Source organism: Notamacropus eugenii, chromosome 2 (genome assembly GCF_028372415.1).
Source record: "Notamacropus eugenii isolate mMacEug1 chromosome 2, mMacEug1.pri_v2, whole genome shotgun sequence".
Lineage (NCBI taxonomy): Eukaryota > Metazoa > Chordata > Mammalia > Diprotodontia > Macropodidae > Notamacropus > Notamacropus eugenii.
This window is the reverse complement of record NC_092873.1, coordinates 312,546,609-312,570,575: the sequence shown is the minus strand read 5'-3', so window position 1 is coordinate 312,570,575 and position 23,967 is coordinate 312,546,609. Positions and strand designations below refer to the sequence as shown.

The window sequence follows — 23,967 nt, the reverse complement described above, 5'->3', positions numbered from 1 at the left end:
TGAGGCAGACAGAGGTTAAATGACCAGGGTCAAACAGCTCGTGTCTGAGACCACATTTGAACTCAGGTCTTCCTGACTCTATGAAGGCATTATTTACTTTTTAGAAAATAAGCTTCAGAATTATAGTTTGGCATCCCTCTTCTTTAAAGGAAAACAAGTCATTTCTAGAGAAATGTTTCGTTTTAAGGAGGAGCCCAGTGGCACAGTGAATAGAGTGTCAGGCCTGGAGTCAGGATGACTCATCTTCCTGAGCTCAGACCATCTAAGTTTTTTAGGTGGGTCCTATTAATCCATGTGAACTTGTGGACAATGATTCTATGACTTATAAATAATTAATTTAAAAAATAAAATGCCTTAGGTTATAGTAGCTACCTATATAATTAATTTTCTTTTTAAATTTTGAGAAGTGTGGTTTGTAGAATGGCACCACCGTTAAGCATGCCTACTCAAGAGTTTCTTCTTGGCTTTGCAATACTAATTAAACCTGCTAATAGCAATTAGAATACACTGCATCTCTACTCCTTGACTAAACATTTCTTTCTAATACTTCAGTCTTTATTCCTCAGCACAAATGAGTTTAACTTCCTATGCACTGACATGATGTTGTAATTAACGATGTATGCTAAGCCTTGTGCTGACTGATGCCTCTGTCCTAGCCTCCACCTCTCTAGAGCATGTTTCTTAGCCCTCTTGTCTATCTTCATTGTGGTTTTTTTCCTGAATTTGCTCAGCTTTTCTCTGAAACATTCCTGCCATTCCTGAGGTACTTTCTGAATGACATTTTGAAAGTTTGTGGATAATGTGAAATGTTGGAATGCCTTTTCCACACTAGTACAGGTGCTATGGGGCATTGTGGAATCGTAACAAAAGTAAGTAGTAATGTCCAGTGGGGAGCCAGCCCCAACATGGTTCAGAGGACATTGCAGAGTAATCCAAAAAGGGATCATCATACTACTTCCCAAGTGTCAATTTGGGAGCTCCTTGGTTGCTTAATTGAAAAAAGGGGGAGAGGGTCTTTCCAGGTCTCTGGAAGAAAGGTGTATTGATCTTGGAAGTCTTATTGTTTCTTGTGATGAAAATATATTTCAAGCTTTGTTTCTTTTGAACAATAACTGTAAGTGCAACCATTACAAGACTGTGCATTCATGGTAGCACTGATCCTGGAGCTATTTCTTGACTGTATTTAAATTAATGGTTATAATTCATACCAAAAATAAAGAAACAATTGGAATCAAAAAGTTGTTTATATGTAGAGGACATTTTATGTTTCATTTCTGTGGATTTAAATTTTCTTTTTTTAAAATTCTACTGCTTTTTTTTTTCTTGAATATTTTGCAACATTTCATTTGGTAGAAGAGATAGAAATGGTGCTTTCCTAAGAGGGCTCTTTTATAGAATTTCTTACAAAGAAATTACTGGTGCTATGAATTTTTGCCATTTCCTGGTTCCAGAGATGATTTGCTGATATTCTCAGTGAATGGATGCATGATGATATCCTAGAACAATCTCCCAACTGAGATTTTACTAGGCCTCATGGCTGGTCCTGTTAGACGGTTAGTGGCTTTGAACTGAGTGGAGGAAATGGTGTTGGGGGATGGATGGCAAAGGTGGGTTTTCACTTTTCATTCAAGAAGAGTAGAAGTAATTGAGAATTTTATTCCTAAGCTTGGGGGGTATTCAAAAGAAATCTCTTATAAATATATCTGTCACATTTGCAAACCTAATGCTTCCAAGAGTTGGAAGCTGTGCTGCTTTGGAAGCTGTTTTAGAAACCCCTTACCATGCCTAATGCTTCTGCTAAAGTTCTCGAAAGCCTTCATTTTACCAACAGTGACTACAAATGAGGGAATTCTTTCATTATACCTCTGGCAAGCAAGCTGTGCCTGAAAGTAGGATAGTTCAAAAAGCAAGTCAAAGTCAGTCAATCAATAGACATTTATGAAATCCCTACTATCTGCTAGGCACTGGGGCTGCAGTTAGACTAGTGAGACAGCTCCCTACCTTCGGGGGCTTACATTTTACAACTGAGGCTTTTAAATGAATTCAGTTTGAAATATAACATAGATGGAAGGAAACCCTCTTGGGACAGAATTCTGTTGAATTCTTAGAGTCTTAGGAGCACAAGAATAAAGAAGCCTCTGTGAAAGGTAGCCATTATTCTCTCAGGTACGAGACAGCTCTGTTTCCAAAAAGATGTTTGTACAAATGAATTCTTCCCATCAAACCCACCTCTGATACATGATTGCAAATTCATTCTCACTCCTGTGGCACTAGGACTGCTGCCTTGCTTGCCCTTTGCTGTCTTCCTCTGCTCCCAAGAGTAGCCTTCCTTCCCATCTGGAGCAGCCACTGCATCCATGATGGGCCATGCCAGGGGGCAACAAAACCTGCTACAAGGTGCCTCCCAGCATGGAATCTATCACAGTTTCATTTAGTAAAGAGCTTTATATCAAGAGATAGTTTGGTAAGGAGGAGCCTATTCAAGATGTTTTTCTTTTCTATCTTTTCATTTTGAGAGTATAAAGTTAGATAAGGGAAAATTCTATTTCAAAACAAGGTAGGAACTCTGGAATGAGATAGCTGTTTGCCTTCTCTTCCTTGCTGGTGGGGTCCTTTTTTCTTTTAGACCCCCCCAAGAGGTCCCCCACTCCATAGCTTAAATAGAACACCACCCCCAGTGTTGTAAAGCATTCTAGGGGGAGAGAAGGGTTGGCCTCATTCAGGAGGATCTCAGCACAGTTCTCTCTTGATTTTATGCAGGGTGAGTCAGAGAGAGGCCATTGGCCAAATGAGATGGTTAATCACTTAGGAGCATGAAGTTGTGAACTTGGCCTCTGTATTGTATAAGTTATCTATACTATTTGATTTTCTTTATGATCTAGTTTAGAGGGGCTTCATTCCACTTGCAGTGAAATTATCTGCTTGATGGCTTTGAAATTAAGACCTCTCTTCTGCTTCATGTCTGTGACCTATTTTCTTTTGCATCTTATTTGTGCAATCAAGACCTGAATGTGAATGGGCTTCATGAGAGCCTTTGTCTTCCTTGAATTTAAGCTGTGCACTAATCACTCTAACTTCTTTGGTTTTAGGTTGTTAGCCAGAGATTCCCTCAGAACAGCATTGGTGCCGTGGGGAGTGCCATGTTCCTGAGATTCATCAACCCTGCCGTTGTTTCTCCCTACGAGGCAGGGATTTTAGAGAGAAAACCACTCCCTAGAATTGAAAGGGGACTGAAGCTGATGTCAAAGGTGATGAACTACTTTGATATTCAGCTGTCTTAATTTTCATCCTGTTCATTGGAAAACCCCTTTCTTAACTCCCTAGCTAGTCTATGAGATTTTCATTTTCTGGATTGTTTTTTGAATATTGAAAATGTGTCATTTAGCTTTCTATTGTTTTTCTTCAATTTATTGCATATTTGCTCATGTATGAAGACACTCTGCACCCTGACATCTGAGGGAGTACCTCACTGTGAGACCCTCTCTTAAGCAATTTGTTCCACACAAATGCTTTTTGTCTGGTGATTTGAGGGTGTGGTCTAGTGAGTAAAGATATGGGGATTTTGCTTTTGTTATATGCGTCATGCTATGTATGTGATATCATCACCTGTGTGAAGAAAATGGTAGACCTAGTACATCTAATGAACTGAAAGAAATCAAAGTCTGATCATATGAAAAAGAAATAAACTTAGTGAGAAATGTTATGAAAGGAAATGCATAATTTGGATGTTGTCTACATTGTCTGGTCACCTTTTTGTATTTAGATACTTCAGAGCATTGCCAATCACGTCCTCTTCACAAAAGAAGAGTATATGAGGCCTTTTAACGATTTTGTGAAAAGCAACTTTGATGTAGCACGGAGGTAAGCCACTGTCTGTATCCTCCCCCAGTTCCTCTTTAGGAAATTTTGAAACCATGTGGAAATGTTCATTCTCTCATTCACTTATTCCTTTCCCTTTGGGGATGAGAGAGAGCATAGTATAGTGCGTTGGGTGCAGGTTCCCACTTGAGAGGGGTTTGAATCTCGTCTCTGATACTCCCTGGTTGTGTGACTCTGGGCAAGTCTCAAGTTGCAGAAGAGGGTCCAGGCTGCATTCGCAGAAGGAGGGTCCTTCTGGGAGTGTCTAGACCACTGAAATCACAGCTCTATTCCAAACTCTTCCTCATTAACCTGGAATGTCTCATCTCAGTTCTGGGAAGGAGCTCTTGCCTAGACCTTGCTTTCTTTCTCTCTTGAGGGGTAGATCCATAGCTGTTTTGGTCTTCATTGTGGGGAAGGCCTGGATGGAGTCAGTCTTCATTATTTTACGTTGATTTCCATGTCAGGACATTGAAAAATCTGAACTGAATATTGACATTTGTAATTTAGTAAGTACACTTTAGGAAAAAGACCAAACCAAACATTGGGCTTTTTTTCTCCCAAAATATTTATATTTATTTCATTAAATATTTCCCAATTACATATAAAAAAGTCTTAACACTAATTTTAAAAAATTTTTGAGGTCCAGATTCTCTCGCTCCCTCTCACCCCTCCTCCCTTCTTGAGAAAGCAAGCAATTTGGTATTGATTATACATGTGAAGTTATGCAAAACATTTCCATATTAGCCATGTTGCAAACGGAAAAAAGTAAAGAAAGTTTACAAAATATGATTCTGTCTGCTTTCAGTGTTTGTCAGTTCTCTCTCTGGAAGTGGATAGCATTTTTTCTCATCAGTCCTTTGGAATTAACTTGGATCATTGTCTTGATCCAAGTAGCAAAGTCTTTTACAGTTGATCCTTGTTACAACGTTGCTTTTACTGTGCACAGTACTCTCCTGATTCTGCTCACTTCACTTTGTATCAGTTCATATAAGTCTTCCCAGGTTTTTATGAAACCATCTGTTTGTCATTTCTTATAGCACAGTAGTATTCCATCACAGATCATAGGCCACAGTTCATTCAGCCATTCCCCAATTAATGAGTGGGCATTTTTTAAAGCTTGAAAACTGTATAGTTCACTTTTCCTCATAGTGAAGATCCTTACCTCTACTAAAGTTTTATGACAGACAGAAATATCTCCTCTGTTCATTTTTTCACATTTGATTTTGAAAGGCACATTTGTCAGCCTAAGGGCCCAATAATAACTGTAGTCTTGTCTCTCCCTTCCTCCCTCCTTCTCAGTGAAATGATTGATGGCATGATACCACAGCCATCTAGTGGTGTACCAACATGGCATAATAGAAATTCAGTACAAGTGTGTAATGATCATATATGTGTAAGATTTTGAAAATTTTCCTGTGTTTGTATTTTGGTAGATTTTTCCTCGATATTGCATCTGATTGCCCTGTAAGTGATGCCATAAACCACAGCCTTTCCTTCATCAGTGATGGTAATGTCCTGGCTTTGCATCGTCTACTCTGGAACAACCAAGAGAAAATTGGTCAATATCTTTCAAGCAACAGGTAGATGATCTGAATTATTGTCCTAATGAGACTTTTCCCTTTACAGTCTTAGAACTGTGTTTACTCATTTGTGAGCAGTGTGTGAAAGTTCATCTTTTGTTTGGTTAAGAGTTATGACTTGGAAAGAATTGTCGTAACCCTTATGTGCAAAAATTATTTTGTATGGAAAATAGATTACATTTTAGGAGATGAACCTAGTCTGTCTTGTATTTGTGTTCTTTGTCATGACCCCTCACCCCCACCTCCAGTCTTTGACTTGGTGGAGATGTTCTGTTAGTAGAATCACCTGTGCCTCAACCCCTCATGGACTGATAATGTGGTTCCTCACACCAGGATCCCTGAAAAGCTCACACAAGAAAACCCCACAGAAGTACCTCAAAGCCTCCCTGTGGGTAACAACATCCTGCCTATCTTCTGCTCCCTTCCCTCTCCCAAAATGAGAATGATGCTGCATGGTCATGGCACTGGCTAGCTACTGCTGGCTTGGTCTCTCCATTGCTCAGCTGCCCAACCTTGCTCAGTGTGATCAGACTTTATTTTAGGATAGAAAGTCCCCAAACCTAGCCACATGTTCTTTCCTCCTCAGTGACTCACAAAATGTCACACCTAGAGAGGCCCAGTCCTAGCTTTAATTTAGGAAGCAGCTTCCTTATCTGGGAGGCAGCTTCAGGTAGTGAATAGGTTGTTGTACTCAGAATCAGGAAGACCTGAATTCTTACTGGCCTCAGACATTCACTTGCTGTATGACCATAAGCAAGTCACTTGCCTTCTCCTAGCTCAGTTTTCCCATGTGATGAATGGGAATAATAGCACATACCTCCCAGGTTTTTCATGAGGATCAAAGGAAGTGATATAAGTGAAGTTCTTGGCAAAGCTTAAACCACTGTGTTAATGTGAGTTATTTTTATTATTGAGATTTTAAAAGATTAACGTATTGCCAATAGCTTAAATTTTAGAACAAGTACATTGTGATCCTCTCATCTTTCCATGCTTATTTGTAGTTATTGCTGGGTTTTTTCCTGTCATCCTTCAAAGGTTGGTTAATTGCATTGCCTTGTTTTTCAATTTAAATATATTTATCAGCTTCATAAGAAACAAATTTTTTGTCTTAGGAAAAGAAAGTGACAGTGATTATCTCAGGAGGTTGTACTGGGAAGGCTTCAGCTCTTTGATAGAGCCTTCGCTAAGTCGCTTTTTCTCTCTAGAGACCACAAAGCTGTTGGAAGGCGACCTTTTGATAAGATGGCTACACTCCTTGCCTACCTGGGCCCTCCAGAGCACAAGCCTGTGGCCGACACACACTGGTCCAGCCTGAATCTTACCAGTTCTAAGTTTGAGGAATTTATGACAAGGTAAGGAAGAAGAACCATGGAGTTAGGTTATGCAAAAGCTTTCTTCTCATTGGACTGCATGTCTGTGCATCCAAGCCTTCATTTTTGAAAGGTTTCCTTGTTCTTTATCTTCTTCTAACACCACATGCCCATTTTTAGAAACTCCAGTTCTATTATGTGTAATTGTTTTAAATTAGTACTTTGGGGAATATGTGATTTCTTTGATTTTTATTTTAAAAAATTAATTTAAAATAAATTTTGTTTCCCTCCTACCCCAGTATTAGAAGGGGAAAAAAGTTTCAACATTTCCTCAGTCAAACAAAACGAATTCCCACATTGGCTGTGCCCACATAACTTATATCTCAGTCTACATCCCAGTCTATTCCATCTCTTTTAGGAGATGGACAGCCACAGGCTTCGAATTCTCCATCCTCTGGAGATGTAGTTGGTCCTTGTGTTGATCAGAGACTTTATGACTTTCAAAGCTGTTGGTTCTTATGACATTATTCTGATGGCACACATTGTCCTTCTGGTTCTGCTCCTCTTTACTCGGACTCAGTTCACACAGGTCTTCTCAGGTTTCTCAGAAACCATCCCATTCATCATTTCTTACAGTAAGTTAGTCTTCCATTGCATTAGTAGACCATTTGCCAGTTGATGTGCAGCCTCTTCGTTTTCAGTGTTCTGGGGTTTTGATAACTTGAGTGTCTTCTTGAATGCATATCACAGCCTTGCTATGTTGCTTTCTCTTTCTGGTTCCTTTTTGCCATCGTTTTCCCCTAAAGTCCATAGAGATTTCTCCAGTGAATTAGAGAACTTCCTTTGGCTTTTTCAGTATCTAAAAGGTACCCATAAGTCATTGGGTCTTAGTTCTTGAAACGTAGCTGGCTTACCAGCATCCCCAGGATTTGAGTCTTCCATTATGCCTTTTAAGGGGTTTTCTACCTTAGTCCTTCCTGGTTCCATGGGCGCATTGTTCTTCCAATAGTCTGCTGGCAAATCCTAAAGTCTGACAGGTCCTCCCCACCTGGAAAGGTGTAAAAGTTCCATGAAACCTTTGTATAACCTCCTTTTCAAAAAGGACAGCACAATACACAATTCTTCAGTAGTGCAGAGACCTAACTCGTGAGTTCCCAAAAGGGGCTTGGCTAGTGAAGCTGTGCCTCCTGAGGGTGTGTCTGATTGATTATACAGGTCCTCAAGAAGAAGGTTTTGGGATGGTGGACTTTGCTGATGCTCTGTAGGTGTCATTTGTAGTTCCCTGTACATCACAAATGCTCACTAAACAAGGGCATTCAGTGCTTCTGTGATATGAACAAAAAGCATTAAACCAGAAACAGAAACATTCCTCAGATGTGGTGCATCAAGAACTATTTCCGTTGATTCTACACTTGAAAACCTATCTTTTAACCTAAGAATTATATATTAATACCCTCAGAGTTCTGGAGACTATCTTCCACAGATAGATGAGGGACTTGAGAATTTGACATCCAGGTCACAGTAATTCAGATGATGCCCAAGTGACTCCATGACAACTTTTTTTTAACTTTTAACCCCAACAGATTTTTCTGTTATTTTGCCACATCTGATATTTACTCCATTTAAGAAAGGATTCCCTCTATGTGAATTTTCATATTATATAAATGAGCATCTACAGAGTACTAAAACATAAAACTTTACTTCTTTTTAAACAATCCTGGAGGACTACAGCCCTTTTGCTTCTTTAGAAAAATCACTTTGTGTACTTCAAACATGTGCACACACATAGCCATCAATCCCCCACTCCCTTCTTTCCCCCCCACACAGGTTCTCACACACACCCCTGGATTCCTCACCTTCTTTTAGGGAGTACCTATTTTCCTGTCCCCAAAGATGATCCCATGGGTCCATTCTAAACCGTGTTCCTCAGTTTGCTTGGAATGCCCCATTGTCTCATTTGGTCTCACTCCTCTAGGAAGCAGCCAGGAAGGCCTGCTCTAGAGCATTCTCACTGAGTTTCCTTCTTCTGGCTGCTCAGATCTGGATGGATAAAGAAGTGACTTTACAAATAAGACCCTGTAGTCCTCCAAACTGGCTTGTTAATTATCTGAGCTGTTATTGCTGTTTTCAGGCACCAGGTACATGAAAAAGAGGAGTTCAAGGCTCTGAAAACATTAAATATCTTCTATCAAGCAGGCACTTCCAAGGCTGGAAATCCCGTTTTTTATTATGTCACACGAAGGTAAGGCTGCTGCATTTTTGTTTCTTTTACCATGATTTTAAAAGTAAAATTGCTTGCTGATAGAGATAGACTGTGAACCTAACTAGTATGAAAGGGGAAGGCTTTTGTCTGGAGCTGTGGAGACATGGCCCTGGGCAGGAGAGCATCAGAGAGGGTTGTCCCCAATGATGACTCTCTTTGGCTTTGGAATTTGTTCTGTGTCTATCGGAAAACCCACTATTGTCTGATGATTACCAAGCTGCTTCTTTCGAGCAGTAGTATTGGAATCCTTTGGCCTTGTCCGGGGTCAGTCACAATGTATGCACATGTTCACTACCCTCAAGTGATGCCTGACCATTACTCACTTGCCTTCTTCCCCCAAACAAGCCATTTATTCCATGCTTATTTGTATGTAAGCCAGGCCCCAGGATAGCCACAGTAATACTACCTCTGGCCTCCGACGGCTTTTTTTCTCCTGGGGAGGTACAGTATGTTCTCAGGTGAGGGTGAAGGGGCAGATGGAGACCCACTGCAGCCAGAATATGTGGGCAGAGAGAGGGAGTCGGAATAGCTGGGAGCATCTGACAAAGCCGTGTGGGGTGCCCAGTGACTGCAGAGGGTAGAATCAAAGAGAAAAGTGGGAACATTCTTGTGAAGAGATGACAGGTGAATTCAGCAGAAAAAGGAACTGCCATCTCTTGACTACTGGATCCCAGCCACCTGAGGGCTGAGGCTCATCTAGAATACCCCCCTGACCCTCCTCATGCCATCTTGCCAACCTGCCTCCAGAACCCTTCTCCTCTGTCCAGCTGTGTCCTGGAAGGCTAGAAGGTCATGTGCTCAAATGTTGAATCTGGACAAGGGGACAGAAGGTGACCAAACCCCATCTTTCCCTGCCTCATTGGCATGCCTGGAAGCCTGGAGGCTGAAGTAGTAAAGGATTCCCTTTGCAAAACCATCTCCCTCACAGAGCCTATCAGAAAGAGATTGAATTGAGTCAGTAGTAGTCATGGCAAGTTTAGGGAGGAGAGTGGAACGAGGGAAGGGGGAGTTTGCCAATGACAGTTCTAAGCTTTTCACAGCCTGTGATTTGGATGGGGCTTCAGAGGCAGTTGAGGGTAACCTGTATCACCCAGAGTCCTTTGAAAACAGAACATCTTCACCTTTTTGGTACCCTGGCCTCCTCTAGCATCAACTCTCAGAATAATGTTCTTAAGATATGGAAGGACATGTGAAATATCAGTGAGAGTCATTTTTCTCCCCATCCAAATTCATGAACTCTTGGCAGGGGAAGGGGGCTGAGTAAGGGTCCATGGCTAGAACCTTGGTTCTAAATCATTCTACCTTTGCTTAAAGACTTGTGGTAGGGCCTACCTGCTGTTTGCCAAGGCAATCTGTCTTTTTCTGGATAGCTGTGATGGTGAGGAATTTTTTCTTAATATCAAGCATGCTTCTCTACAGCGAGGAACTGAAACATGGGAATCAATAAAACTCAAATAGGCCTGGTTACTTTCCCTCCCTTCTCAGGGTTTCCTGTCCCAGTTCCTGATGTCCTCCCCACCACCCTGCACTGGTCTTCTTCCCAATGGATCCAGGTGTCTTGATGCTTGCTTTAGGCCCTCCTCTTTTTATTCTCTGTAATAGGGCTTTCCCTCCCTGCCCAGAAGGTGACTTGCAGGTACCCTTGTGGGCCAATGCTAGTCTGCAGAATGACCACAGCTGTGTGGTTGCACTTTGCTGTGATTAGCATCATTGATGCTGGAGAAGAGCCCTTACTGGACAATGTTCAGTCTTTCTGACTGAGCTTGAGTAGTTTGAGAAGCCTGGGTGGCCCAAGATGACCAGCTGATGGATTGGGCTGTCATGCAAAGTTGGACTTTTCAGGGCCTGAGCCACAAAGGCCCTTCCTGTAGAGAGAAGCCTTTATGTGTGGTTGGGAGAAAAAGTCAAGTAGGGAGCAACATCAGTCATGGAGGTTAGGTCATGTGTCCTGTGGGCATGGGAGGTTGTTTTGGTGACATTGGAAGTGCCCTTTGAGCGTTCTCTCCTACATCTTCGTGCCCTAGGAGTTGAGACCTGCTTCTGTCTTCAGAAGGTGTATATGTATAAATGAGCGTAGCGCAGTCGCATGGAAAAGGGATTGGATCTCATTTGGGATCCCAGCTGTCCATAGCCATTCTCTTTTAAGGAGAAGACATTGTGGTTATCCAGGCTCTGCTTAAAGAGAAGCACTGGCCATTTTGACCCTCTGACTTCTTCATTGCTTCTGTAAATTAACTTCTGATTCCAGCTACTCTTTGACAAGCCTTGGCATTCCGCCCTCTGCCTGGTAACTCTAATTTCTTTCAGCTATGCTTCCTCTGTTCCTCACTTGCTTATCACTCCTGTCTGGCATGGCCTGAGCCTTCACCTTTCCTCTTAAGAATAGACTGGGGAGGATTGTAACAGATTTAGAGCTGAAATCACTTTAGAGATCTTATAGTTCAAACCTCTCATCTTGTAGCTGAGGAAACTCAGATCTTCCTGAGTTTAGTCTCAGTTAAAACAAAGGTCTCTATGAGACAGAGACACTAGATTCATCTTGTATTTTTATTTTTAAACAACTTTTTGTTGATATCTTTAGTTTTTTACATCACCAAAATTTCTCCCAACATTTCTTCTCCTCCCAAAGAGCTATCCCAGATGACAAGTATTTTAAACAAAGAAAAAGACAAAAAAGAAAAAAAAAAGAGGAAGAGGAGGGGAAAAATCAGTAAAACCAATCCATCCAAAAAAGTCTGAAAAGACATGTAACGTTCCATACCTGTAGACTTCCCATCCCTGCAAAGTAGTGAGATGGCAGCAGGGTAGGGATGGGGACAGGGTGTCTCCTCCTATCTTTTCTTAGGGGCCATAATTTTTCATTAAAATTTTGTAGCATTTGCTTTTGATTGCTTTGAGGTTGTATCTTGTATTTTTCAAGAGCTTTTGGTAATGATTGAAATGTCATTAAACAAAATTCCCAAAGGGGGGAAGGATTTGATGTTTTTAATAAAGCCATTTGACTGGCCATTGAAGTGAATAAAGAGTTAATGTAATGGAGAAGGGAACTGGCAAAGCATCAGTGCCAAAGGGAAGTGTACGGATATTGTTGTTGTTGAGCTGTTTTTCAGTCGTGTTCAACTCTTGGTGACCCCATTTGGGGTTTTCTTGGCAGAGATACCAGAGTGGTTTGCCATTTCCTTCTCCAGCTCATTTTACAGATGAGGATACTGAAGCAAACAGGGTTAAGTGACTTGCCCATGGTCACATGGCTAGTAGTATCTGAGGTCAGATTTGATCTCAGGTTTTCCTGACTCCAGGTCTGACTCCTGGAAGTGACCTTCTCCATCAATAGCAAAGATAAAGACCTTGTCAGTGAGTGACTTGACTTTGAACCCTCTCTCCACCACTGGCTCAGGCACCATAGCTCCCTAAGATCATTTTTCCCTTTGCAAAAAGGGAACGACCCTTTATAAGTGCCCATCTCAAAGGCTTGTTGCATGAGAGTCACATGAGATGATGTGTACGGAGTGTTTCGTAAATCTTAAAATTCCATCATCTCAAGGGCAGAAACCATGATTGTTTTCTAGCTATGGATTGCATTCTTGCCCAGGCCAGTGAGCTCCCTTTGGCCATTTGGTCCAGCCTCACATGACAGCCCAATCCATCAGCTGGCTCCCTTGGGCCAGAAGCAATGAAGAGTTTTTTCTTTCTGAAGTTGTCATAATTAAGATATAAATTCAGATTTGAATGAATGTCTTACACAAACATACACACACTCACACACACACGCTGCCCTGTACACTTGGTTAAAAATGTTATGAATGAAGTATGGCAACACCAAGAATTTCTTCTCCTTTTTCTGCCCTTATTTACATTGTGCCCATTGGAGATTAGTTTTATAAACCTGAAGACAATCAACATCTTATTTGTGCTTGCTTTTTTAATGGAAAACCATGAGGAAAGAAAAAAAAAAGAGATTTTCCCATCCATTCACCAAGCATTTGTTCAGTAAATACTATGTATGAGCTATCAAGTTACTTGACTTCCAGAAACAACCAACTTATTAAAAATACATAAAGCATGGTGGTGGCAATTCTTTAGTAATTGAGGTGCAGTAGAGAGGAACACTTTCCCCAAAGCTTTCCATTTTGTAATAGATGACAATGAATAGACCACATTCAGAAAGTTCATCTCACTAACCCACAAAGCAGCATGAAAGGCACCACAAAGAAAAGCAGCTAAGGGCCATCCATCGCCTGGAGGACAGGACTGCTGTTTGTCATGTTATTATGGGTGTGTGCGACTGCAGCTATAGCAGTATCAGACTGATTACTTCATCCCATGGTCTGAGGAACTCCGCCAAGGGCAAGCAGTAAGCTGATCAGCCACAGTGGTGACACCATCTTCTTGCCTGTTTCAACATAATACAAATGGATGCCAACGTTTGTCATCAAAGAGCATCTCACAGATGTTAATTTCCTCATCTGTTCATCTTTGCCTTCAGTCAGTGGTCTAGTGAGTGCTCCTTTTCCTCTAATTCTTTCTAGGAGGGAACTGCCAAATTTCCTATTTTTACTTCAAGCCAGGAGAAGATTCAGAGGAGTTAGGGGCTAAGATGAGGGCTAGCAGCCCAGCAGATCTTACTGATGGAGTGATACAGGTTCCTGTTTTGATGGCACCCTCCCACATTCTTTTGGTGCTGCTTGAAGCCCAGTGGAGATCCCACCACTTCTTAGGGGCAGAGCTGGAACTAGAATCTAAGTCTTTTTATTCCTATTCCAATATTCCTTAATAGACCGATGATCCAAGCATGAGAAAAAAGTAAAGCTAAAGAAATGGAATTGCACAGCTTTTCATCAAAATAAAGAAGCAATTAGCTTTAAAAATGATAATCTGCCTCTCTGGTCAAATGCAGAACTATGTCTACTTTCTTAGGAAAGAATATATTTAAGGTCATAGTCAGAACTAAAGGATTGAGGTGTCTTTACCTGTTGATACTTTATTTTTCTTTTGAAGATTAGAAACAAGTCGTCTTTTCTGCCCTTCACTGGTGCATCCGACTTTTCATTCCTTCCCAAGCTGCTTAAATATCATTTGGTAGCTGGTGCCGCAAGTGACCTGCTTCTGGACAGAAAACCCTCCAATAGGAAACTCTGTTTGCTTTTCTCTTATATAGTATTTTCCAGAGCAACGGGTGTCAACAAATGGAAGAAAGCCAGAGATCAAGGAGTTCAGATGAATTTACTGCCTTGCAAAAAGCTACCAATTTATTCCAAAGACTTTGGTGAATGTCATTTGGTTAATCTCCAGACCCATTTGCCCAGCAGTCCTTAAGAATGTACCTTTATCTTGATTTACTGGTTTAAGAGGAAAAAAAATCAAATTTATATGTTGTTTTAAGGGGAAACATTGTTTATATTTCTTGTTAAAAGTAATTTTCTGCCATAATTGTTTGGCATATTCATGCCAAAATTAATTTCTAATCAACTGATTAATATAGCCTATTAGAAAATGAATGAACTTATTCATGTACCTCTAGTTCTGTGATGAAAAGGTATATAAGCATTGATACATTCATGAGGCAATTCTTTTATTTCCTTATTTTAAAAGACCAACCCACTTACAAGTTTCCACACTGGATCAATTAGCTAACTTCTTTTTTTCTCAGAAATTGTGAAGTTAAAAAAAAAAAATTCTTAAAGTGGTACTTTACTTAATGCTGGGCACAAGGAGAGGGAGAGGAAGACCTCATTTTGTCCTTTCCTTGGCAATGGCATAAACCAGGAAGTTGAGTGAGTTGTGTTGCACGGGCACCATCACAACATTGGCAAGCATTTTAAATTTACCCTGGTGTTAACATGACAAAGGCATTTCTAAAACACATTCAAAGTAATGTACAAGTCAGTACATGTTTCTGACTTAAACTTTTGCTTTCCTTAAAAACACTCTGATGTAGCAGAGCTTTCCAAGCTTAATTCAGTTCAATTTGGCTAACATTTTATTTTCCCTCCCCCTTTAATTTCAATTTTGTATTTTATTTTTTCCCCAATTACACGTTAAAAACAATTTTAACATTCTTTTTTTCTTCAGATTTTGAGTACAAAATCTCTCCCTCCCTCCACTGAGAAGGCAGGCAATTTGACATGGGTTATACATGTGTGATCATGCAAAAAACATTTCTATGTAAGCCATGCCTTGAGAAAAAAAACAAATTTAAAAAATCAAGAAAAATAAAGTAATGCGTCTTTGATCTGCATTCAGGCTCCACCAGTTCTTCCTCTGGAGATGATCAGCACCTTTCATCCTAAATCCTTCAGAATTGTCTTGGATCATTGTTGTCAGCAAACATTTTAGTAAGCACCCCCTGTGTGCAGAGTGTTGTGTTAGGCCTTGGGGGAGACAAATAATACTGATAAAACTGTGCTTCAGGATGATAAGAGTTCCCATTTATATGATACTTTTAAGATTTTGAAAGATTTCATCACACTAATTTTGTGAGGTAGATGGTACACCTTTTATAGATGAAGAAGCTGAGGCTTAAAGAAATTCAGAGAAATGTGCAAAGAAATTCAGGGAATTCTGATGGGAGAAGAATAAATAGAACATTAATGTTTTCAGAGGGAAGTAGGGGATTTAAATAAGTCAGACAGAGTACAGGAAGTGGATTGGTTCTGTTCTGAGGATTTAAAGAAGAGAAGGAAAAGGGAGGGTAAAAGAAGGGATACCTCGGTGTAAACAGGAGGGAGGAAGTGCTAGTTCTCATAATTTGGATGTGTGAGAAAAGTACATAAGCATGGATGAAGGGGCAGGGATGGACAGCCAAGGAAACCTTACTTTTAACAAAGGAGGACAGAATACAGACACGTAGACAAAGAATTTGGTATAGAAATACCTGAAACTCAGAAGTCAGACGGGGGAGGGAGCAGCACTGGTTAAAGGGAAAGAGTAGACCAGGGAAGGAATAGATTGTGTGGCAATCTTGTGTCAGGGATTAAACAAATGCATGTACACATATCCACTCTCTGTCTGTCTCTCTGACTCTCTGTCTCTCTGTCTCTCTGTCTCTGTCTCTCTGTCTCTCTCTCTCTCTCTCTCTCTCTCTCTCTCTCACACACACACACACACACACACACACACACACACACACACACACACACACACACAGCAAAGAGTAGGAAACTATGGGGAAGCCTATCGATTGGAAAATGACTTTACAAGTTGTGGTGTAGGAAAGTAATGGAATATTATTGTGCCATAAGAAAAAACAAAAGGAGATGCATCATTCCAGAGAATCCTGAATAGTATAAACTGATCCAGAATAAAGTAAACAGAAACAAGAAAACAATGTATACAGCGATGACAACATTGTTATAACAACTTTAAACGACTTAAGAACTCCGACTAAAACAGTGACCATGCCACCTGTCCAGAGACCAGTGATAAATCTCATCATTCTCCACAGGGCAGAAGTGCTGGACTCAAAAGTGCAAAGTAGTTAGTTCCCTCTGCAACCCAGACCCCCAGTTTTCACTTGTAAGATCACAATGGAAGTTTCCCAATAATGATGTTAAATAAAAAGACCCTTTAAAGGTTTTTTTAAAATAATTTTATTTTTTCCCATTTGCATGTAATGCAGTTTTTAACATTCATTTTTAAAAATTTTTGAGTTCCAAATTCTCTTCCTCTCCCTTCCCCCATTCCTGAGAAGGTAAGAAATTTTATATAGGTTATAAATGTGGTTATTGAGTCATTTCAGTTGTGTCCAACTTTCTTTGATCCCATTTGGAGTTTTCTTGGCAAAGGTCCTGAAGTGGTTTGCCATTTCCTTCTCCACCTCATTTGACAGATGAGAAACTGAGTCAAACAAGGGGAAGTGACTTGCCTAGGGTCACACAGCTAGTAAGTATCTGAGACCAGATTTGAACTCAGGTGCTCCTGACTACAGGCCCAGCACTTTATCCACTGCAATACCTAACTGCTGTAGGTTATATATGTGCTATCATGCAAAACACATTTCCATATTAGTCATGTTGTGAAAGAAAACACATTCCCCCTCCAGCCCCCAAACAAAAACAAAAACCATGAGAAAAATGAAACTGGGGAAAGGTATACTTTGATCTGCACTCAAACTCCATCATTTCTGTCTCTGGAAGTAGGTAACAACTTTAAAGGTTAAGTCTTTTGAAATTGTCTTGGACCCCTCTGTTACTGAGAACAGCTAAGTCATTCATTGTTGATCATCATGCAGTGTTGCTGTTTCTGTGTACAATATTCTCCTGGTTCTGCTCTCTTCACTTTGCATCAGTTGATATATGTCTTCCCTGGCTTTTCTGAAATCATCCTGCTGGTCATTTCTTGCAGCACAGTAGTATTCCTTCTCAGTCAGAGAGCACAACTTACTCAGCCTCCCAGTTGATAGGTATCCCCTCAATTTCCAATTCTTCACCACCAGTTAAAGGGCTAATAGAAGTGTTTTTGTACAAATAAGTCCTTTACCCTTTTTCAAAAAATCTTTTTGGGATACAGACCTAACATGGGTGGTAGTGCTGGGTCAGAGGGGAGACTTTTGGTTTCTTACGGCACAGAAGAGAACAGAAGAAGGCAAAGACAAGAGAGACAGTTTTGAAAGTAAAGTACTGAATTTATTTTTTGCTTTTGCAAAGAAGCAAGCAGTATGAAATTAGACACAGTTTCATGGATAGTCCTCTTTGCATCCTGTTGTGTTTATGGTAATGCTCCCTTTTTTGTTGCTTAATTTAAGAATACAAATTTATTTCCAAAAAATATGTACATATTATCAAATGTCCTTTTTTACTGCCTCTATTTTCTCCACAAAAATAAGAAGGTATTTTATTGTTACTTACTTGATTATAGCAGTCCTCATCTCTACGAGCCATTTCCCCCCATCATCTCTCTACAAGTAGGGCTATTTAAAGCTGCTTTGCATGTGATTCATGTATTTTCTGACCATATTGGTGGCTCCCATTTGAGCTACTGTTTCTCCTGTCAAACAGGATTTTTTATACTTTGGATTTCTTTAATCATCCTGAAGTAAGCATGAAATGTTGTAGTCATAGGCATGATTTTTTAAAAAGTGGGGTTTTTTTAATGACTTGTCTCAAAACACAACAATCCAAGACCGCCCTGAAGAACTTAGGATGAAAAATGGTATCCATCCCTAGAGAAAGAACTGATGGTGTCTGAATACAGATTGAAGCATACTTTTTTACTTTATTTTTCTTAAGTTTTTTGTCTGTGTTTTTCACAAGATGACTATTATGGATATGTTTTTCATGACTACGTATATATAACCTATATGTAATTGCTTGCCTTCTCAATGGTGGTGGGTTGGGAAGGGAGGAAGGGAGAGAATTTGGAACTTAAAAGTTTTAAAAAACAAGTACTAAAAATTGTTTTACTTGTAACAAGGGAAAAGTTAAATACTAAATACAAAAAAAATTGCACAGGATGGGCAGGAATGAAAAAAAGTGTTTTTTCCTTATTAAAGCCACATAATTTTCTTTGGAAAAATTCTCTTGTCAAAGAAAAATTTATTTGTGAAGATCCTAAAGCATCTAGACCAGGGGTGGGGAACCTATGGCCCCGAGGCCACATATGGCCTTCCAAGTCCTCGGGTCCAGTCTTTTGACTGAGTCCAAGTTTTGCAGAAGAAATCCTTTCATTAAGGGAACTATTGATTGAGGACTTAGAGGGCCATAGGTTCCCTCCCCCCGATCTAGACAAAACAAACAGTATAGCCACCTTTTAAATCCCTGTGATAAATGTCATGGTTGGCTTTTCTGGTTTTAGATTTTTTTTACTTTTCTTACCTCCTGACTTGCACTTCCAGCTGCCTCCCCACCGTCTCCAACTGGATGTCTCCTTAACATCTCAAACTCAGTTTGTCCAAAACAGGAATCATCTTTCCCCCTAATCCTCCTCCCACCCCCTTCCCTATTACTGTAGAGGGTAGCGCAATTCTCCCAGTCCTCAGGCTCCCAACCCAGGAGTCATCCTGGATTCCTCACTCTCACTCTCCACTTCCAGGTTGTTGTCAGGGTCTGTCAATTCTGTCTCTGCATCATGCCCCCTTCTCTCCCCTGACACAGCCACTCCCCAGATGCAGGCCCTCAGGAGGTCTGCCTTCATTGCCCATCCACTCTCGCAGTCGGAGTGATCTTCCTGAAGTGTAGGTCTGATCATTGACACCCTACCCTGGACCCCTACTCAGAAAACTCCAGTGGCTCCCTTTCTCTTTCAGGATCAAACACAAAATCCTCTGACATCAAAGCCCTTCCCAGCTTGCCTCCTCCTACCTTTCCCATCTTCTTTCTCTTTACTCCTCCCCACATACTCTGTATTCCTTGCTATTTCTTGAGCTAGACCCTCTATCTCTTGACTCTGGGCATTTTCTCTGGCTGTCCCTGATTCTTGGAATGCTCTCCCACCTCATCTCCACCTCCTGGCTTCCCTGACCTCTAAGGTTTCTTTGAACTCTAAATCTGTGAGCTTATGAGCAATAAAATAGATATTATGTTACTTTTAGCATAAGGAAAGATTGCTTCACTTGGTGTTTTTATACTTTTGTTTGGTCCAGTTGGCAGGGTGAAGACTCACCTCATTTATCATAATTTTGTGCCTCCTGGATGGTCCTTGTGGCCAGTCTTGCCATGCATCCTAGCAAACATGAGCCAGCTAACACTGTCCCTCATCTGTGTCTACTGGATCAGAGAATTACTGTGTTGTCCCTGTCAGTGGGAGTGAATCAGCTCTGCCTCCTTTTTATTTACTATTTATTCACTGAAAAAGCGGATGTCTTCATGCAGGAGTTACACTAGAAAGTGGATATAATTCATACAAGCATCTCATTCCCCTCCTTTCCTCTGTGTAAGAATGACCACTTCCATGCTTATCACAGAAGGCAGTATACCAGATTGTACAATTCCTACATAGAAGAAAATAATTTTTTTAAGCAGACATTAAAAGCCTCATTGTACATTTAAGCACATAGGTAGGGTTCTCTTCTCTTACGTAAAAAAAGAATCCCCACCTGACTGAGGCAAGTATCAAACATGTATTAAGCCCCCACTATGGGCCAAGAACTATAATATGACTTTACAAATGTAATCACCTTTGATCCTCTTAACAATTCTGGGTAGTATGTGCCTTTAATATTCCCATTTTACAGTTGACAAAACTGAGGCAAACAGAGGTCTCAATTTGCTTGAGAGTCACAGAGCTGGCAAGTGGCTTCAGCCAACTTTGATGTCAGTTCTAGGCTTAGCATTCCATCTACTGCACTGCAAAATGGACTGAATTTGTTGAACCATGTTAACTTTGTCAAAGAGAAAGGACTTCAGATGGTTCTCAGAGGCTACGAAGAAATGTGGATTGTGCTTTAAGTCAAATGAAGTGAGAAGAATTCCTTTCTTGATACCTTTGCTCATTTGACTCTGGCACAGGAAACCCTTTGTGGCATTCAGTGACTAAGCATGAAGAACTTTTAACTATGACGTCTATAGATATGTGCTAGATTGCATGAAGGCCCAAGATGATTTTGGCAGTTGAAGCTTTGATTGTCACATAAAAGTTTCTTTCCTGTTAGGTTTTTGTGTTCTGATTACCTTCCGTTTTTCAGTGTGTGTGTATGTGTTTTCAATCTAAGTGAAAAGCCATCCTTCAATACATTGCATACTCTTTGGATAAATATTTAACAAGCAATTGAACCCTTCCAGAAGTGTTTCTGTAGTTTAGAACAGTGGCTATGGGCAACAGCATGATGGTAAACATGAAAGAGGCAGCATTTTCTGGTAGTAGGCCTTCCCATAGATAGCCTCAGAACTGATCAGAAACTTTAGGGGCACTTGGGTAAAGTATTTTAAAAAATATTCAACAAGCTCAATTCTGTACTCTTAATTCTCTCTCCTTATTGAAAAAATGATTCTGAAACCTTACTATAACATTTATGGTTTTTGGTATGTATGTGTAGGGGAGAAAGTGGGGAAACTGTTGTAATAAAATAGTTTGGTTTTTTGATTTTATTATTCTGAACTTGACAAACCCGAACAAATATGAGTATTTCCACATCCTATTTAGAATCAATAAGAGAAAAAGATTTATCATGTGTGAGACCAGGATCTCTGTTATCAGAGAGTCTGTTTCTGAAAATAGATAAGTTCAGCACATTAGTTCCAACATTGTCCTGCTTGCCTGAGTCTCCTTCTGAATCTCCTTCTGTTTTTTTCTGTGCCTTTCTTAAATGAATTAATACTTATTTTATTGAACCATTTTGGGGGTATTGCTGTCTCTCACTTTCCCTATTTTTCCTCTTGCCCCAAATTTTTTAGCCTCTCAGCATAGTCAAGCAAAGCAAACCCCATACCTTGACCGTCTCTGAAATGGTCTCTCATTCTGCCTTCCTCAGTTGTCACCCCTCCACCAGGAGGTCTGGACATCATATGGCAAGGTCCCACCTTGGTGTCCCAGTGGTTCATTGCATTGGTCAGAGATTCTGAATCTTCCAAAGTTATTTTTCTTTACAATGTTGCCTTTTTAATTATTTGGCCTCCTCATCTACTCACTTCACTCTGCATCAGTTAGGCTGTTTATATTTGAAGGAATCAAGGAGAGGTGAAAGATCTTGGACTGAACAGGAACTAGGTTCTTCTCAAGGCTCAGACCTTTTCTTCTATTTTCGATTTTAGCAGTTTCCCAGGAATCCTCATGCCCTGGGAAATAATCATCTTGGCTTGCTTGTTTCAAAGAATCAATAGCAACTCTATGGATTTTAGAGTATATTGTATCCAGAATTAGTTCAAGGTATTTTGGGGTAGGTGAGAGAGGAGGAGTATCATGCTTGTATATGTATGTGCATGTGTGTGTATATATATATATATATATATCAAGGTATGTATTTGCATTACATAGGGTGTGACACATATATACAGATATCAGGGTGTGTGTCTATGTATTTACACCCACCCCTTGATTAACTCTTAAGTATATTAGAAAGTTTGTCTGTTTTGACCTTTTTGTGGAGTGATGTTCTTACAAAGTTGTTTTCTCTTAAAAGACTTCAGTTGAGATTACACCTTTCAGAGTGTAAAACAAATTTCTTTTCCTGACAAATTAGCACTCAGCAGCCACATTGTCTCCATTCCTCAAACACTTTTCTCAGCTGAAATGCCTCCAGACATGAAGGACCTGGGACGCATCTTTTCCTTGGAGGGGATCCTCTTTGGAGCTAATACCACATTGAAAGAATTGGTTTCCTGTGTGACTTCAACATGATCATTTGCTAAGAAGATTATTTCTTTTTCATGCTTTTGGTAAAATATGATAAAGATGGAACCCTTGAGCCTAGCTTTCCAACCCTTCTGTAACTTCCTGTGGTCCCCATTCTTTCTTCTCTTCCTTTGAAGTCTCTCTTTTTTTCTGAATTGTGGGAACTGTTTTATAATGAAGGAGGGAACTTGCTAAAAATCTAGACAGAACCAGCAGACTTCAGAGCATCTTGCCTTGTTGATCAGTTTCAGTTCCATCCATCCATCCTTTTTCCTTCTGTTTGTTCAGGATTGATAACGACAGACTTGCTCTGTTACCACTTTCTGAAGGCAAATACCTGGGGTGAGGATGACCTTGTACTGCTAGGGTTTGTCAGTGGATATCATGAGATGCCCTTTCAGCATTGCTCATGCAGGTTTAAAATTTGAGACAGTTGATAAAAGAATACAAAATCAGTGTCCATTTGGTTTAGCCATTATTTTATGCAATGCTCATTTGTGGATACTGTTTTTTCAGCTTCATAATATCATAAAATTTAGACCAAAAGGTCAACCAGTGCAGTTCATTTTCATAAATGAGAAAGCTGTGGCCCAGAGGGATTAAGCAACCCACTATAAGGTCTTTCCCCTCCCACTTCTTCATTAATCTCTTGCCTGATAGTACCTGCCTTCTAGCTGATGATGCCCTATATGTTAATTCTCCTGTGCAGTTCTTGCTTTTTCATGGGTTGCAGCCTGTTCATATCTACTGTGATCCCCTACTATGCACCTCTCCATAACCCCCTCCAGTCCTTTGGAGACTGACATTTTATGACTTGACCATAATCAATCACTGTAATCAGTCTATCAATCAACAGACATTTATTGAGCTCTTACTTCATGCCAGGCACTCTGCTAAGTGCTGGGGATACAAAAAGAAGCAAAAGACAGGCCCTGAATATCACCATACAAAATGGGGGAGACAACAGGCAAACGAATATGTACCGCCAAGCTACATATGAGATAAGTAGGAAATAGTTAACAGAGTAGAGGCGCTAGAAGGAAGAGGGGTTGGAAAAGGCTTCCTGTAGAAGATGGAATTTTAAGGAGGTAGAGATGTGGAGCAAAATGATTCTGAGTATGGGGGCAACCTGAGAAAATACCTGGAGCTGAGAGATGGAACATCCAGGAGGCTGGTGTCACTGGATTCAACAGGATGTGTTGGGAAGCAGGTGTAAGAAGACTGAATAGGCAGGGGGAGCTGGCTCACACAGGACTTTGAATGCACAACAAAGCATCTTGTACTTGCTTGTGTGTGTGGCGGGGGGGTTGGACAGTGTGAGAGGAGAGAAGGGAGCATATTCGAGAAATACTGCAGAGATGATATTGACAGGCCTGGAGAACAGATTGGCTATGGAGGGTGAGAGGGAGTGAGGAGCCCAGGATGATTCCTGGGAGAATATTATTGGTTAGGTGGTGCAGGGGATAGAATACTGGACCTAGAGTCAGGAAGACCTGAATTCAAATCTGGTTTTAGACACATGAGCTGAGTGATCCTGGGCAAGTCCTTTAACCTCTCTAAACCCCAATTTCCTCATTTGTAAAATGTGAATAATAAAGGCACCTGCCTCCCAGGGTTACTGTAATGATCAAAGTAAGTAATATTTTTAAAGTAATTTATAAACCTTAAAGCGATATACAAATGCTAG

General features: G+C 40.4%; 1 protein-coding gene and 1 long non-coding RNA gene across 19 annotated transcripts in view; one reads left to right on the top strand and one right to left on the bottom strand.

The window, feature by feature from the left end:
• The window catches only part of NF1 (neurofibromin 1), a 241,518-nt gene that overhangs the window by 137,285 nt on the left and 80,266 nt on the right, over positions 1–23,967 (top strand). For all 18 annotated transcript variants that reach the window (XM_072645004.1, XM_072645003.1, XM_072644999.1 and 15 more), the window contains 5 exons: positions 3,090–3,248; positions 3,764–3,861; positions 5,295–5,441; positions 6,647–6,793; positions 8,883–8,993. In XM_072645004.1, coding sequence (XP_072501105.1) covers positions 3,090–3,248; positions 3,764–3,861; positions 5,295–5,441; positions 6,647–6,793; positions 8,883–8,993 — 662 coding nt within the window. The remainder of the gene's footprint in view (positions 1–3,089; positions 3,249–3,763; positions 3,862–5,294; positions 5,442–6,646; positions 6,794–8,882; positions 8,994–23,967) is intronic.
• On the bottom strand, positions 6,984–14,122 carry LOC140527815 (uncharacterized). The gene is made up of 3 exons (XR_011974931.1): positions 13,985–14,122; positions 8,608–13,407; positions 6,984–7,799 (listed from the first exon to the last, which is right to left on the bottom strand). It is a non-coding gene; the product is annotated as an uncharacterized lncRNA (long non-coding RNA).